We start from the raw sequence: 16,418 nt of genomic DNA, 5'->3' as shown, positions 1-16,418 counted from the left end.
TCTAGGTTCCTCTGAAAGCAGTTATATCAAACTTTGTAGTTCACAATTAGTTATATCAAAATAGTATGGGGCATACTTATTATTTCCATGTTTAAATTAAGACCTGCTTTAGAAAAGTGTGAAGAACTACATATTCGGGGAGCCTGGGTGGCTCAGTTGGTTAAGCCCCTGCCTTTGCCTCAGATCATGATCCCAGGGTCCCGGGATCGAGTCCCACATCAGGCTCCCTGCTCAAGAGGGAAGCCTGCTTCTCCCTCTCCTGCTCCCCCCTACGTGTGTTCCCTCTCTCACTGTCTCTCTCTCTGTCAAATAAATAAATAAAATCTTTAAAAAAATGAACTACATATTCATCTGAATGGTTAGAAAGTCACATATTCTCCATTCTTTGTCTACTGGGCCACCCAAGTGAACCTTAGAATAGCAGGAGGGGAATATATTCACATAATTACTGAAATGTTTTTTTAATCTGCACTCTTGCCTATGAACTGACAGATAAGATTATTACAAGACATGACACATTAATAAATAACACCTAATTAGTTTGATAATTCTCTGATTAAGCCTTAATTTTCCTTGCTTTTCATGCAGCAATTCAAATGACTCTGTATTATTTGTTCCTTTTTCAGACTGTTTTAGAACATGCTTTGAATAGTCTCAGTAGGTTACCTGAGGAGGAATTTATTTTTGTCTGACAGCAAGTCCATGCCATTAACAGTGACAAGGCTAGACCAAAACGATACTTGAATTTCAAAGTTCCCTCACAGCAAAGATACTCCTCTAAAATCTAGCCCCGCATTCAAAAGGGTAGGGAGAATGTGAGAAAAACGAAACTGGCCTTCATTTTCTTCTCTTTAAATGGACACAGAAGTGAAGTCCTAACACTTGGTATTAGGAGGACAGCTGTCTTTTTATTTACTAGCTTTCTCCCAAAGCCTCCAGCCCCTTTATCCCAATGAAGCTGCCGGAGAGAGCACAGCAGCATTAAAAGCATCACAGCCACTCAGAAGTACTCGGATCTATTTCTGGGCACATACCAGCTATTTATAGTGATGAGAATGTTTCGTGGATTGATTGTGACAAATATGAAAATCTAATACATTTATCTTGAATGGCTTCCACTGACTTCAGATAATCAGAGGCAACCCTCATGGGGGTATGTCAAGTCCAGGAACTATGCACGTCTGTAATTAAGTGTAGGATTTCTCCCCTTTTCTTTTACCACTTCGTTCTAATTCTTTATGCTGCTTTACAGTTTACAGATGCATGCCGCAAACCAGTCTTTGTTAATTCTGAGCCTCTCTCTCTAGAGATACTACCAATAACTCCTTTAAGAATCTTTGCACGGGGCCCTATTTGCAATGCTTAGAAACCTGTCATCTTTTTAAATAACAAGATTATTTCTAGGAATGAATAAAAAGGGCTGCTCTGCAATGATCATCAGTAATTTTTTTCATTGAGATAAATATTAGGCATCATGAATTCAATTCAATAAACATATCATGGAGCTGGCAAAGTATGAGACAGTGGGGATTTAAAAGCAAATGTTTCTTAAAGGTATATATAAGGCAGAAAAGAAAGACTTGCTAGGGAGAGAATGATAATGATATATGATCATTAAATCAGAAAGATACCAGGAGTGGTGAGTAGAAAATCACAATTTTGCTATATTTGGACACAAGCACCACCCCTACCACCACTATACACTTAAATAGTGCTTTTTATGCTTGTCATAGTCAGGTAGTCTTTTCAATGTTTGTGTCAATGCATGAATTAATCGGTAAGTTAACCCTAAAAAGTAATGTCTATTATCCCACGTTAAAGAAGAAGTAAGCACCATGCATATTTGTTCAGTGCTGTATCTATAGAATCTAGCATAGTCCTTAGAACTCATCTAAAATACACTTAAATCAAACTCATTCTATGCATATAATGCAAGATTTTTCATACGATCCTCACCAGAACACCGTAAATTATATATTATTGCCTACATGATGTAGATAGTAGAACTAAGGCCAAAAGACACCAGATGGCTACAATGGGCAAAATTGGTGCTTTATGTTATGTGTTGATGTGGATCTGAAAAAATGTTTTCCTCTCCCTAACAAAATTTTGCTTGTAACAACTCATAGGTCTGTGCTCATTGACTAACGAAGAGCCGACACTCAGAGAGCCATGGACCCTTAAGTGCACTTTGACCATCTGCTAATGTATTCTGCCACAATCTTATCAGCCTCATTTGACAGAGGAGGAAATGAAGGCCTAAAGAGATTGATTAATTTGACGAAGTCGTATTTCAAGCAAGTGGCAGCGCCTAGAATTGAAGCCATGCAGTCTGGCTCTGGAGTCTCTGTGCCTAACCGCCTGATTTCACTGCCTGAAATGTCCATGCATTGGATGGCTGGATGGCTACCTCTGAAGAATCAAAATAAAATAATGCAAAACAACAAGAATCAGCCAAAGGAAAAGAAAGTATTGCTCCTTTCTAGGTTATGAACAGGTCAGTTCTAGCACTTCTCTTATGCCACTGTGTTTTTAGTAAATAGTCACACATACTTCACTCTTCCCATTTATATTTAAACTTCATTTAAGTTTCTACCACGTGTGTGAATTTTGTCAAAATGGTTTATAACCTTGTGAGTTGCAATATTAATTTCTTAAGTTACTTATACACAGTTCTCATCACCACCTATAGGAACAATGACTTAGTAAATTTAAGTCCTTTCTTCCTTTAAAACCATGTTTTAAGTTCATCAGCTTTAGCAATAGGTCATAAACTTTATCCCATTTCCAATCCCTTAAGCAGATGCTGCCTGATCACACAGTCTGAAACGCTGGTTTCATGTCATTGTTCTACCTAAAATTTTTCATACTCTCTTCCACACCAAGTTTCAGCTTTGCCTGATTGACCGAGCATCTGTAATGTCACCACAAACTTAGCACTTCTTGCTGATGTTTTCTCATCTTCATTTATCTTGTTGTCAGGCTGATATCCTCATTGTCATACAAACACATCAATGTCACAGGCACTGCCATGTCACAACCCTGTTTGTTTTCTCTTCCATTCATATCAAATACTATCCATTTTTCAAGTTCTAGATATCTGTTTTCTTCTCTGACATCAGGAATCACAGATGTCTCTCTGAAACTTGTAACATTTAGTGTTGGTATTATGCAATCTAACTCCCAACTTTAACCTTTTTCTATCATTTATTAGTTTTTTCTCTTTCAAATACTCATCCTCTCCACTTGTTGAAGTTAGAGATCATCCTTTAGTGTTCTTACATCCCCTACTGTGCTTGGTCTAGGACTGCCGAACATGCAGAAGGTATTCAGTTATTTGTACGGCGACTTATTTCATTCACTCTTTTGGCAACCTCATTTCCACCATTGACCTCTCCCCGAAACTCCACACTTGGTTATCTAACTACAGATAACTTCGGATGTTGCTGTGAGAATTTAATGAGTAAAGTGTATGAGAGTACGTTGGTATGAGTCTTGGTATTTAACAGGTGCTTAACAAATGATGTTTGGATGGGAATCTTCACATATTCCCCTTTTACAACTGAATACTATCTGTGGCTTTAAGAATAGAAAATGGGTTCCAAATCTCCTTTCCCAACCCGCCCACTCCCCGTGGTTTTTCAGGCCAGTAACCTCTGAAAAATGTTACTTTCCTCTCCTTTGGTATTTGTGATAATAAATACCATGATTCTACCTCTGTGATATCTCTAAAATCATCTTAATTCCCTTAATCACATCTACCAAGATCAATCTTCACTTCTCCTTGGACACATTCTAACTGGTCTTTCCAATTCTATTCCCTCCAAACCTTCTTGCACAAATGTTTACAATTCTGTTTCTCTTTCTAGGTTCCCTGAGTGTCAACCAAAGTGAACCCCTTGCAGTTCCCCATCTATGCCTAAAAAAGCAGGGAGCTTTGGGCTTTAGAATTAGTTAGGCTGGGTTTGAATCCCCTGTCTGCACTGTGTTTGACTTGGACAAAACCCTTAAATTCTCTCTACCTCAATTCTCTGTTCTGCAAAACAAGTATGATGATATAGTCCTCCCAAGGTTTTATAAAGATTAAATAAGATTATTTTAAGAAACTAGCGGAGAATAAATACTCAACAGCTGGTAGTCAGTCACAAAAGAACATTTCAAGATAGTGTGATTCTGTGCCGGAAGTGTTATCCCTTCAGTCTTTATATCTTTATCCTTAAATTCATATAGACAGAGTCTACCAATGTCTCAAGACCCATTTCAACTTTTTTTCTTCCGTAAGATCTTCTCCGATTTTTCACACTAGAAGCATTATCTTTTTTGCAGTAAATTTCCGTAATAAAAGAGAAAGCAAAAACATATGGGGAGAGGACATGTGCATATACTTTCTTTTTTCATCATCTTAAAAGCCTTAAGAAATACATTTTAATAAAAAACTGAGATTCAAAAAAAATTTTTAAACACAAGGAAAGTATTTAAATCCTGGCTTGCGTGACCTTCACATTTATGTTCTCACCATTGATTCTCAGTGTGCTATCAGGGTCTATTGAAGCTAATCATAGTTTTTGAGTTTTGGTTTGGTTTAGTTTTGAACAATTGTAACTACTTGTGGAGACTGATCTCTCTTGTCTTATTTTTTCTTATAGGTCTTCCAAGGAACAGAGGAAAAAATTACTTATTTTTTAAACAGAATAAAATTATAAATAAAATTTATTTTTATAAATAAAATTATAAAATTATTTTTTAAACTCATGTGTAATTATTATGTGGCACCACTGGACAAATTTAAAAATCCAGGACACATGATGGAATGTTTTTTTCCCCTATCTTGAACATTTCTATTTCATCAACTTAGGAATTATTTCATTATTACTCATCAATTATTCCCAACAATGCTACCAATGACTAACATAATAAGAAAGAATAGAAAAATTATAGAGTTGCCTAGAAGGATGATGCAATTGCAAAATAAACCATCATTACATCATCATCATTCAGTTTTCTTATTGTTGTGACTAAAGTAGTGCATCATCACTTGAGAAGATATAAAAGAAGTCTAGAAACATTCTTATGGTCTACTTTTAGTTTCACTGAACACAGTTTAGAATTTAAAAGTTCTATTTTTCATCTATAACTGCAAAGAGAAGAAAACTGACAGAGGAAGATAGTTCAGTTATTAGATGAATCAGAAGACAAATGCAAAAAGAGAGATAACAGTATGCTAAACTTTAATGATTAAGGTGAAATTGAAATTGATCATTCAAATGAAATCTCAGACCGTGAATATTCAAATAACAATGAATTTTCTCAAGAATCAATGAGTGAAAAACTCATTTCAAAGGACAAAAAGGAAATATGGTATTCTCATCCAATCCTCCAACCAGAAGGACTTTATCATGCAATCTTTTGTGGCAAGAACCTAGCCTATCTCATTTTCTTAGAAGGGTATCTTTTCATCTTTTATAAAAATCTATGTGCCAAAATTTGTAGTTTTTAAGTGGACAAATGCTAAAGAAAGGTAAAGGCAGGTATCAGAATGAAATCAATAATGTATAAATAAAAAGTCATTGGATTTATCATTCTAAATAATAAATAATGTTTATTAACCTAAAAAATGTCTCACAGCTATGGGATGGAGATGATATTGGTTTTTCGATGAAATTATGAGCCTCAAAGATTTCAAAAACTCGCCTGCTGCGTTTTGATGATGCAAATTCTAAAAGAACCAAAAGTAATATTATGCTAGAACCTATTAAAGATGTGTTTGAAATCTGGAATTAGTATCTATTAGATGCATATATTGCAGGTTTATACATGGTAATTGATGAGCAGTTAGTTCCTTTCTGAAGATGTTTCCAATTTGGAGTAGATACACCTTCAAAATCAGAAAACTGATGAAATAAACTTTTAGCTTTGCTATGTTTAAGTTCTTATCACAATTTTCAGTCTCCCTTTATTCTTACTTCTATAAACCCTTTTTTAAATGATTTAAAATATTAAAGAACATTAAGAGGTCCAAGTGGTAAGTGGAGATAACTATTGTTCCTAGTATACTGAGATTAGCATGTACATTTTCTAAGCCTCTGTTGCATCATTATCAACTTATCCTTGGTTATAAAGTTATTTATGCCATGTCTTATCTCTTTTCTGGACTACCAGCTTGCTGAGGGGATTCAACAAATATTTATGGAGTTAACATAAAAACTCCCAAAGCTTTTACTTTGTGAAAATAATTAGACGTTTGGAACTAAAGTGAGTATGTTTTCATGGAACAGTATTTTTTAGAGAAAAGTGAAGCAAGGCTGAATCTTACCTAGTCTTTTCCATTATAGCCAATTGAGCTCTGAAATACATTAGATTAAACCATTAAATAACAGTGACTATAATGCAATTACATTTGACCTCTTCTCAGCGGGATCAAACCAAAAACACAGTTAGGCACAACTGAAGTTCAAGAAAAGGCTCTTAATAAAATGAGAGTACTAACTTATTCCTTGAGGCTCTTTCTGGCTGTGGACTTAAAACCCATAGAATTAGAATACAAGCTGCCAAAGAATACCTTATTATAGTCAGAGAAGATTTGGGATAGGTGAATACCTTCAATTTTAAGAGAGTAAATGACACAGAAAGTGGAATAAATTACCTTGACGTAAATTCTTGGCTCAAGCAAAAGTCAGACAGCAGCTGGAATTTCAATGTTTGGAATAACTCCTAAGGGATAAACTTTAACTTGTATTGAACTTTAATCATAATGGCTTTATGATTATGATTTTTTTTTTTTATACAGAGATGAAAAGGTGAAGAAAGTGTTAAAATGACTAAGCAAAAGTATACAAGGCCTGGTTCCTGTACTGGAAGGACTGATTCCCTTAACTGTGGTAAATATAAATGCGTCTGTGAGCTATGTGATTTTTTTCCTTATTGAAATTTACCCCTTGCTTAACTCAGTTGACTTCGCCCAGCAATACATGCAGTCCATTTGGCCTGGAGGAACTTGATGAAGAGGAAATGTGAAAATGCCTAACAAGATCATGATGGTTTTTTTAGAGTCTACATAAATGAATGAAATTATGGGTATGGTTAGCACTTAAGAAAAATGTGCTTAGCAGCAAAGTATTGAAAAGGAAATTGGAGTTACTAGAAGGTTGATAAAGATAAATAAATCTAAAGTCATTTGTCTTCCCCATCAGTACTATCAATTTCTAAAAGCAAAACCAAAAAAAAAAAAATAGGAAACACCCTAAATTTGAGTCTCTATGTAGCTACTAATGTCTGCATTGACCAGTTTTCATAATTCTCTCATAAGAAAATGACAACCAGACTACTTTAACCCTAAAAAGTGTGCGTCACCAGCTCCAGGACAGCCACCTTAGAACAGGATCCATCTCCCTCCCTTCTCTGCTCTTTCTCTCTCTTTTCCTCCTCCTCTCCTCCCTAAGACAGGTTAGGGACTATTCAAAACGTGTTCTATAACATTGACCATGTACACAATCAAGAGATCTAAGAGCAGGGTTGTTAGATCATTTAAGAGCAGCAGAGACAGTATTTCTAGAGAAGGGAACACTTCAGTATCCATAGTACCCCTAAAATTATACATTGTATGTGTACATCTACTCCAATTGCCCATGGGGCCAGCCTTAGTAGCATATACTCACTTTCTAGGTTTAAATAGAATTTTCTTAATTTTTCAACTTAATGTAGAGTGAGTCAGAACAGGAACATTTTATTTATTTTATTTTTTTTTTTAAGATTTTCTTTATTTATTTGACAGAGAGAGAATTAGTGAGAGCAGGAACACAAGCAGGAAGAGTGGGAGAGGGAGAAGCAGGCTTCCCGCCGAGCAGGGAGCCCGATGTGGGGCTCGATCCCAGGACCCTGGGATCATGACCTGAGCCGAAGGCAGACGCTTAACGGCTGAGCCACCCAGGTGCCCCAGTACAGGAACACTTTAATTAGATACAACGAAATGATATGATCCTTACAGTCTATGCTGGTTATTAAGATGGTCCCTGTAATCGAGGTGGGGAGTGTTACTGACCATAAGATAGTGCATATTCACTACAGAGTTTCAAAAAGGGCAGTTCAGTTCATTTTTAGGTATATCTTAGCTAAAAAAAAAAATGTTAAGACTATCTTTGTTAGAAGTATTTTATTTAATGGGATAAAAAAGCAAAACTTGGGACTTATGTCATGGTGTCAATACATTTCATTAATAAGGTTTTCCAAATCTCAACTGTGATTTGGGCTACTTTTGAGAGTGTAGCAACATTTTATAAGGGAAGTACTTTATCCCAAAGGGAAAAATCAAATTATAGTTTAAAAAACTCATTACCAATAATTAATAATGAACTTTAGCTAAACAATAACAGGTGTTCTACTAATCCCAAACAGAAACAGATGGAAGCACAAATGTTTTATAAATACTGGATACATGCAGAACAATAAACTTGGCAGGAATTGTTTTATTCTCTAATTGTCAGTCAGAGTTAAAGTCTTATCACTTGCATTTTCTCTAAATTAATATGCCCAAGTAAATCTTGTGTCTCAGTCCTTATTTTTCAAAACGCAGACCATATTTAGTGCTTTCTTACTCCATCTTACGTATTGTCTCACCAAGAAAGGTAATATAAATATTCTTTCTTGTACACCTATGAAGTTTCATAGAATTTGTTACATGAAACAGTAGGCTTACTATACAGGTTTCCCTTCTCCTCCCACCCCCTGAAATGCTGAAATACTGATTACGTATTCTTTAATTTCTTAGACATTATAGCAATAAGCCAGCAAAATCATCATTATAGGTAGATGAAATAAATTAGGAAGGCAATTAAAAAGGTAATAAATGATATTAAGAAATCTAATCCTATAGCACTTGGGAATGATTTCCAGGAGTTAGAATATTGGATAATGCTACAGGACCAAACTCATGCTACTTAAAAAATGTTCACATAGGACTTTAGAAGAGCTCTCCCTGTACGGTTAATAGCAGAATTATCCTTAACTCGTGCAGAGATGGTTTCACTGTTCCTTCTGATCTTGATCTGTTGTTGAATTTTTGGACAGAAATCATTAGCTTTGTGACTATTAAACTCTTAGCATCCCTCACTGACTTTGACAATGTACGGTTCTCTCTGTCCTGTGAGTTTCTTAGAACTTGTATCTTATGATCAATTAGTAGCTATATGAATAATTTGGGGGGCACAAAGAGCACATTATTTTCCTCAAACAAGGGAATTTAAAAGCTCATGCTCATTAGAATATAGATTCATATTCCATGTAAGTAAACAATTGATCTCTTCAAAGCAAAATATGTGTAGAATATAACTTTCTTTTTTTTTAAAGATTTTATTTATTTATTCATGAGAGACAGAGGGAGAGAGAGAGAGAGAGAGAAGCAGAGGGAGAAGCAGGCTCCCAAGGAGCAGGGAGCCCGATGCGGGACTCGATCCCAGGAACCTGGGATCATGACCTGAGCTGAAAGCAGATGCTTAACCATCTGAGCCACCCAGGCGCCCTAGAATATAAATTTCTTAAACCATCACAGTTAAATTGGTCAGCAAATCTGTTAACTAAAATTGACTTAATGATGTATATAGACTGAGAGTCATCAATGTTGTTTCTTTCATGTGGGGTGTTCACCCAGACAGGCTGTGCTATATTGAATGATTTAAAGAATAAAGTTTTAATAGTATTTTGTGCATCTACTTAGATGCTTTGTCAACAAATTTGCAAGGTTGTTACTGTGACCTCAATGTAAAGACACTGATGATCATGTGGAGTTCAATGATTTGCTGAAGGGCCAATGCCTGAAAAGGTTGGGGTCAAGGATTATATCTGGATGTACATCTAAAGGCCTCTCTTTCCACCATACTAAACTACTTTCCTTAATGTTTCCATCTAATTTTACTATGATACTATACACATACGTTAACAATCATTTTTACCAAGTGAGTCATCACCCAAGTGAGTCACCATATTTTTCAGGGTTTTCCCTCTCGTTTCAGTTTCTAACTCAGTAAGAGAGTAAAAAAAGAAGAGTAAAAAGATTAAGAAAATGAAGAAGAGGAGGAGGGGTGGAAATTGAATAAGTTACTAGAATTAACGAAATTTTCTAGAGAGGCAAAATTCTCATGATCTTCAAATTTTCTAGGACCTAGATGTGTTATATACTTGTTTTAAATATGATATGCCCATTTGCCAATAGGTGCATAAATGTAATTATACATTTTGGAGAGATTTCCATAAAAATAGCTTAAAGCCAAAGTATAGTTTGCTTTAAACAATCAGCCTCAATTATTCTAATGTAAATTAGCTCCTTCTTTAACAATACCATCTTCTTAGAATTGTTTCCCCAAACAACATAGTACTATCAGTCTTTAAATCTGCAAAAGACCTAGTACAAGCAATCAAGTTATTCATTATTAATTAAGATATTAGTAAAGAATCCCTTGTTACACTGGGCAATAATAAAAGAGATATGATAGATAAATTGCTTTCAGTAAAAATATTTCTCCATTATGTTGACTATTAACTCCAAGGTTGACTATCTCCATCAATAGTAGATCTCTGGAGTGGCTAACCCTCACTCATGTGAGAGAGAAAAAAAAATTTTTGAAACAAATTAAGTATTTGAATTGTGATGGATTTAATATGAATATTTTTCACTATTAAAAAAAAGAATACTTTTATTGTTATAGGGCTTATAAGTTTACCAGAAATAAAATAAGATGATTCGCCTCTTCACTCCAAGATATTATTAAAGATATTAGCATTTTTTGTATATAAAGATATTAGCATTTTTTTAGCTTTCAACCGACTTCATTTGCAATAGGCCATGCAGTAATAGACAGTAAAATTAAAGGCCCTAATGCCAGTTATTACTTCTATTTTTTATTGGTTTTATTCTAGACCTACACATGCAATATGCAATTTTTTTAAATGAAAATACAGTTTAGTACATAAAAAAGCCAACAATCTTAGAAACGAAGACTATTAAAACAGACAAGTACAAAAATTGTTTGGAATACCTGGTTTTAAATCCCCATGGACAAACATGTCAATCATATATCGACAGAATGCATACTGATCTGACAGAGTAGAAAGAAAAAGAGCAATGAAAAAATGTCATCAACACCTTTTTTTTTCCTAAGGAGAAATGGCTTAACAAAACAAACAAAATAGCACAATTCTATTTTACTTACTATAGTATTCTCTGTGAAGAAATAATTTGCACTCATATGAACACACAGGGGAAGAAAAACATAATAAATATAAGGTTTAAATGTAATTTAAAAATGCTCAAAAATATAAGGCTTGATTTATTCCATACAAAAAGAATAACCTTAAAAAACTGAAACAGACTAGTTCAGGGTAATATCATACAGTTGTTTTTTCTTAATCAAAACATTTTTCATCAAATTCATTATAAAAGTCATCATATTAAAGCAATTTTTCTCATTGTTCATATATACACTTCCAATAATCAAACAGAAGTTGTACAAGAGGAAATTATTTCCAAGTTGGAACATTTACCAATTATTCATTCGAAGCCCTTCTGCTAATTGTCTAAATGGAGCTGAGGACTTTTTCTTGAAAAGGCAAGCAGGGAGGCTAACTCCTTTGCAATGTGTTAGGGTTTCTGCATGGAAATGCTGTTCAATTAGAAGAGTATGTGCAGACTTTCAGCATCACATGATATCATTGTTAAGCTAATTAACTGAGTACTCTTCACTTAAGATATCTTATGATCTTGACTAGTCTATGGTCTATGGAAAAAGTAAAAAAAAAGGATTTGAACATTTTGGGCAAACTTGGTCAAATTATTTCAGAGTTCTTTTTTTTTTTCCTTTCCCCTCTAAGTTAAAGACATCGCAGTGAACTTTAAATTCTCACATAACTTTAGATTCTGCGGAGGTCATTCCAACCCAAATTTCAGTTGGTGAATTATTCCATAAGTTTTTACCAGATCTTTAAAGCTTGCATATTATGAAATTAATCTTGTTCAAGATGATTTACATTTTAATGTTTCTAAATAGGCATTTTATTAATCTAACAAATCCAAAGGCAGCTTTAGGACCTCTTTATTCAATTTACACAACATGACACACCCTTAAATTATATCTATCAAACATGTGAAATAATAAAACTTGTTACTATATAATAAACACACATACAATGATTTTTATAAATGTTATTCTTTTTAAAGTATTAACAGTATTTTTAGAGTAATCCATTTTATTATGAAACTCTGCCAGGCCTTTGAAAAAATAAATGTAGTTATTGAAGTAAATGTTAAAATATAATCCTTTTCATTAGTCCCTAAATATGAGTAAGCCAAAACTTATGAAGTTTCAAGAATTTGCATGTGTGTTGCTTCTTGAATTACAGCACATTTTCCCACAGATGAAGTGGGAAGTTGGAGGGAGGCTAGTCCTCAGTTCAAGTCCAGGAATCTATTTGTTCCTGGATATACTAGGTAACAGCCAGGATTTCTAAAACCAGGACACAGGAACCCTAAGGCACAGGAGAGAATTAAGATTAACATAAAGAGCATTTTCTCTTTTCTGGACCTAACTGTTTTCCTGAGCAAAATTCTAGACTAGGAGATTTGGATCAAAGATGCAGCAAAATGAAAAAGTATATTTCCCCTACATGGCAAATTTGAGGTTGAGCAAGGGAAGACTTCCTGAAATTTTTAAGCTTTCCCCTTTGTTTCAGTACTTTAAGTGACTATATTCTTTTTAGATTTGTCCTTCCTACAATTCAGAAGTAGTTTCAAAGGGCAATTCAAATACCAAAAAGATGGGGAATGTATTATGCTTCCATGGGTCTAAATCCTAGAATATGCATTTTTAACAGACTCTTCAGAAGGTCTAATTAAACTATCTTTCAGAATCATTGATCTAAAATCCCTCAGTTTTTTGTTTCTTTCACCATGATTCCTAGTGACACTATAGCTTTCAGCAGCAGCAACACAGAGTCTGTGTGTGTGAGAGGTTGAGAATGCAGGGACTACTTGGAATTTGAAGGGTTTGGGCAATCCCCCAAAATGAAATAATGCTCTCTGCCCCAAATTGTGATGGCATATTTATGCCCATAACATGCGGAATAGTATATTGAATTAACTAAAATCTTCATGTTTCGGAGGTTTTTCTTTAACTGAATTCTGACAGTGTAATGAAACTCTTTAGCCTCTATGTTAGATTATTACCAAGGTAAAATGTATTTATTATACCAATATTTTCTGGCTCCACAAGTTATTCATTTAATTAATGCACCAATAATCCTATTTGCCTTCAATTTAAGAAAGAAAATCCTTTATTAATTCAAAAAATATTTAGTTTTTTAATCTAGAAAATTGTTTGGGTTACAATTCTTAGGATGTTTCTGTTTTATTTGAGTGACGTTATGATGTTGCATTCTCATGGCACCAATAGGAAAATGAGAGTATTTTTACAATATTTTAAATTAAGAATTTTCAAATATTTTAAATTAGATGCCCATTTCCATGTGTCCTGAGTGTTGACCTTAACAATGTGCAAGAATTCTAGGCAAGTATATGTTGGGCAATGCCCAGTGGGTCTGCTTCACCTGTCTAAGGATAAAGCAAAACCAAGCCTTCCTGATTTGGAAGATTCATTTCATAGAAATGCTTCTTTAAATGCAACTCAAACATTAAACTAGAAAAATTTTCCTAAAGAAAATATGAACTGTTTTATTATGCTAACCTTCATAGTTTTGTGATAATCATTCATATAATTTCACATTTGGTCACCACTTCTTAATTTTTTTTTCCCCAAATGAACATCTTCTATGAATAACACATGCTGACCATTTCTCTCCTCTTCAAGGAGCAGGGACGGATGCCATTCAGCTGCTGCCTTGTCCATGTCCCCTGTGGAGTGGCAGCTGAGGGAAAATGCATTCTGGGTGCAGAATGTCAACAGAATTATGAGCATGGGGCATGTGTAGTCTGCTGCTCTACAGTAAATTCATATTAGCTCTACTCTCTCTGCCTGCCAAAATTCTGAGATAGTTGTTGAAAAGAAGAAGCTGAAGAAGGAGGAAGAGGAGAAGGAAGAAGAGGAAGAGGTGAAAGAGGCAGAGGAGGAGGCAGTGGAGGGAGAAGAAAAGAAAGAATGAGCATAGCAGTGAGGTTTGGTTTTTTTCCCTTCCGCATAGATTCGCCACAGACCACAGAAAATCAGAGAGCAATGCCTGGTCCTGCCAACCTTTCTTACCCTACTTTAAATAGATTAAGATTGGTCCATAAAAGCTAGATTACGTGGTATGTAAGTGTGTATATAAGTTTATGGTAAGCATGTGCATACCTGTGCATCTGATTCCCAATGCTTTTTGTGGAAATAGATTGTTTATAAATATATAATATTAAGAGTAATTACATGTGAACATATTTTCATGTATGCTATATAATTTAAAAATTGCCAAGAAGTGTATGTGCTCCATGTAAAAATCTGTTTCCAGTGAAAGACCTGTAGGCCTTATTTATCTACAAAGAACTATTTAGAAATCTATTTGAAAAGGACTCAAATTCGTTAAGATTAACTTAAGCTAAGCAAATAAATAATCCCTTGCTCAAAGGAGAATTTACGCAACTATTTTAGTAAATCATCAATACAAAAGTCTCAAAATCAGAGCCACCTCACAAATAGGTTATTTAAAAAACACTACATCTTTATCATGTTTAGTCAAAACCATAATGTGATTTCATTTTTGTATAAATAAATATTCTTGAATCTTTGCTTAATTAAAAAAAATAATATACTTATGTGTCTGACCAGGAATTAGAAGTAAAGTTTTGATTATTTACCTAATGATACAGTTATTTAATTGAAGGTAGCTGTCTTAATAGGGAGCCTTACTTTAGCCAATGCATTTACTTAGCTGATAAAAATCACATTTGTGCTTTTGTTTCTAACTTTAAGTGATATTCGAATGTCTTTTTAACAGATAAATAGCTCTTTATGTGGAAATGAAAACTGTAGATTGAAAATGAAAATGGTAATAGAATGCTATCTTTAAGAATTCTGATTACTGATATGAATGAAATACAATATATGTGGCCTAGAAAATAAATATTATTTTAAAATGTTCCAATGATGTTTTATGTCAATGAACTGTGCCTCCCCCCCACAAAAAAACCCAAGATACTAAAAATGGGCATCAAAAAGTTTATTCATGTTCCTAGTTGCTAGATAAGTATTTTGATACTCCCATATATACATGGCATGAATTTTTATATACTGTATTTATGGACAAAAAATAAAAATATGTTAGTACGTTTCAGCTGGTTTCATGTGATTATTTTCACCTTTAAAAAGCAATCTAAAATGCAGAGTATCTTAACACCTTGATAATCATTTTAAATAGATATATCAGTGAGTCAGAAGATTAATTTTCCTGTTTTCTATCACAGTAAAATAGTCCATTCAAAATATTTTCTCTTTACTTACTATAGTTTTGTTTTCTACCCAAAATATTTCAGAAATAACATATAGTTTTAAGAGAGGTAATAGCCAATATTTTTAATTTTTTCAAGGCAATATAATCATTTTTAAAATTGAAGAAAGGTTTTAGGGCTCCAAAGTTTTAATCCCACTCTTTTTTGTCAGTGATCCACAGAATTTTAAATTTAGGTGATTTTCATTTATTTCAAAATTTTGTGGGTCACAAGAAAAGAGAGACAGAAGTTTTTTTCTTTCTTCTTTCCTTTCCTTTTCAAAATATATTTTCAAAAAATATATGTCTTTTGTCAAATAAAACAAAATTTATAAATATTACTTGTGAATTCAAAGGAAAAAGTGATTCAAAGACAAAAAATAAGAGACGATTGCGAAGGCAAACACCACATGATCTCACTTCTAGGTGGAATCTAAAAGAAAGAAAGTGTGGATTGCAAATTTCATATCTTGTGTCTTATAATGGTGAAAACTATTTTCACTGTCCAAATAGCTTACTCAGTAATAAAGTTTTCAAAATTTTTAGTGAAAATCTCATAGAAACCGTTCCTTAATTTTAGTCCTCAAATATAACTATTCAAAACTACCAGAGTAAAGGAAAGTTTCATTTTGCAACACCCCTAAAACATTTGTAGGAATAGTCCCTCCAGAGTAGATCCCATATTCTGTATGGAAAGCCTTAGGACTGTGTAGCAGCATAGCGCAGGGAATGGACTTTAGGAAGAACAGATTCCAAAAGGGGCAGGGATGTAGGACAAGCCCCTGGCTGTCTTCTGAAAATTCTCTCCTTTTATGTTTCCATAGCACCTTTCCATAAAGAATTTCAGGTTTATATTCCACCTCCATTTAAGTGCTCTATTTCTGTGAAGTAGGGATGTAAGTTTGACATCACTTTTACTGAATTGCTGCACAGGGTCAGGTACGGAGATTCCTAAAGTC

At 34.1% G+C, this 16,418-nt stretch overlaps 1 protein-coding gene across 1 annotated transcript in view; it reads right to left on the bottom strand.

Annotated features, from left to right (window-relative positions):
• Window positions 1–16,418, bottom strand: part of TRDN (triadin) — a 327,015-nt gene that overhangs the window by 228,555 nt on the left and 82,042 nt on the right. The window contains exon 9 of the mRNA XM_088023743.1: window positions 11,028–11,087. Within this exon, the coding sequence (XP_087879869.1) occupies window positions 11,028–11,087 (60 nt within the window). The remainder of the gene's footprint in view (window positions 1–11,027; window positions 11,088–16,418) is intronic.

Source organism: Eumetopias jubatus, unplaced genomic scaffold, assembly GCF_037043125.1.
Source record: "Eumetopias jubatus isolate StellerSeaLion01/CBP00866 unplaced genomic scaffold, mEumJub1_p1.0 scaffold_6, whole genome shotgun sequence".
Classification (NCBI taxonomy): Eukaryota; Metazoa; Chordata; class Mammalia; order Carnivora; family Otariidae; genus Eumetopias; species Eumetopias jubatus.
Note: the sequence above shows the minus strand (reverse complement) of the source record. Positions and strands in the feature narration are given on the sequence as shown.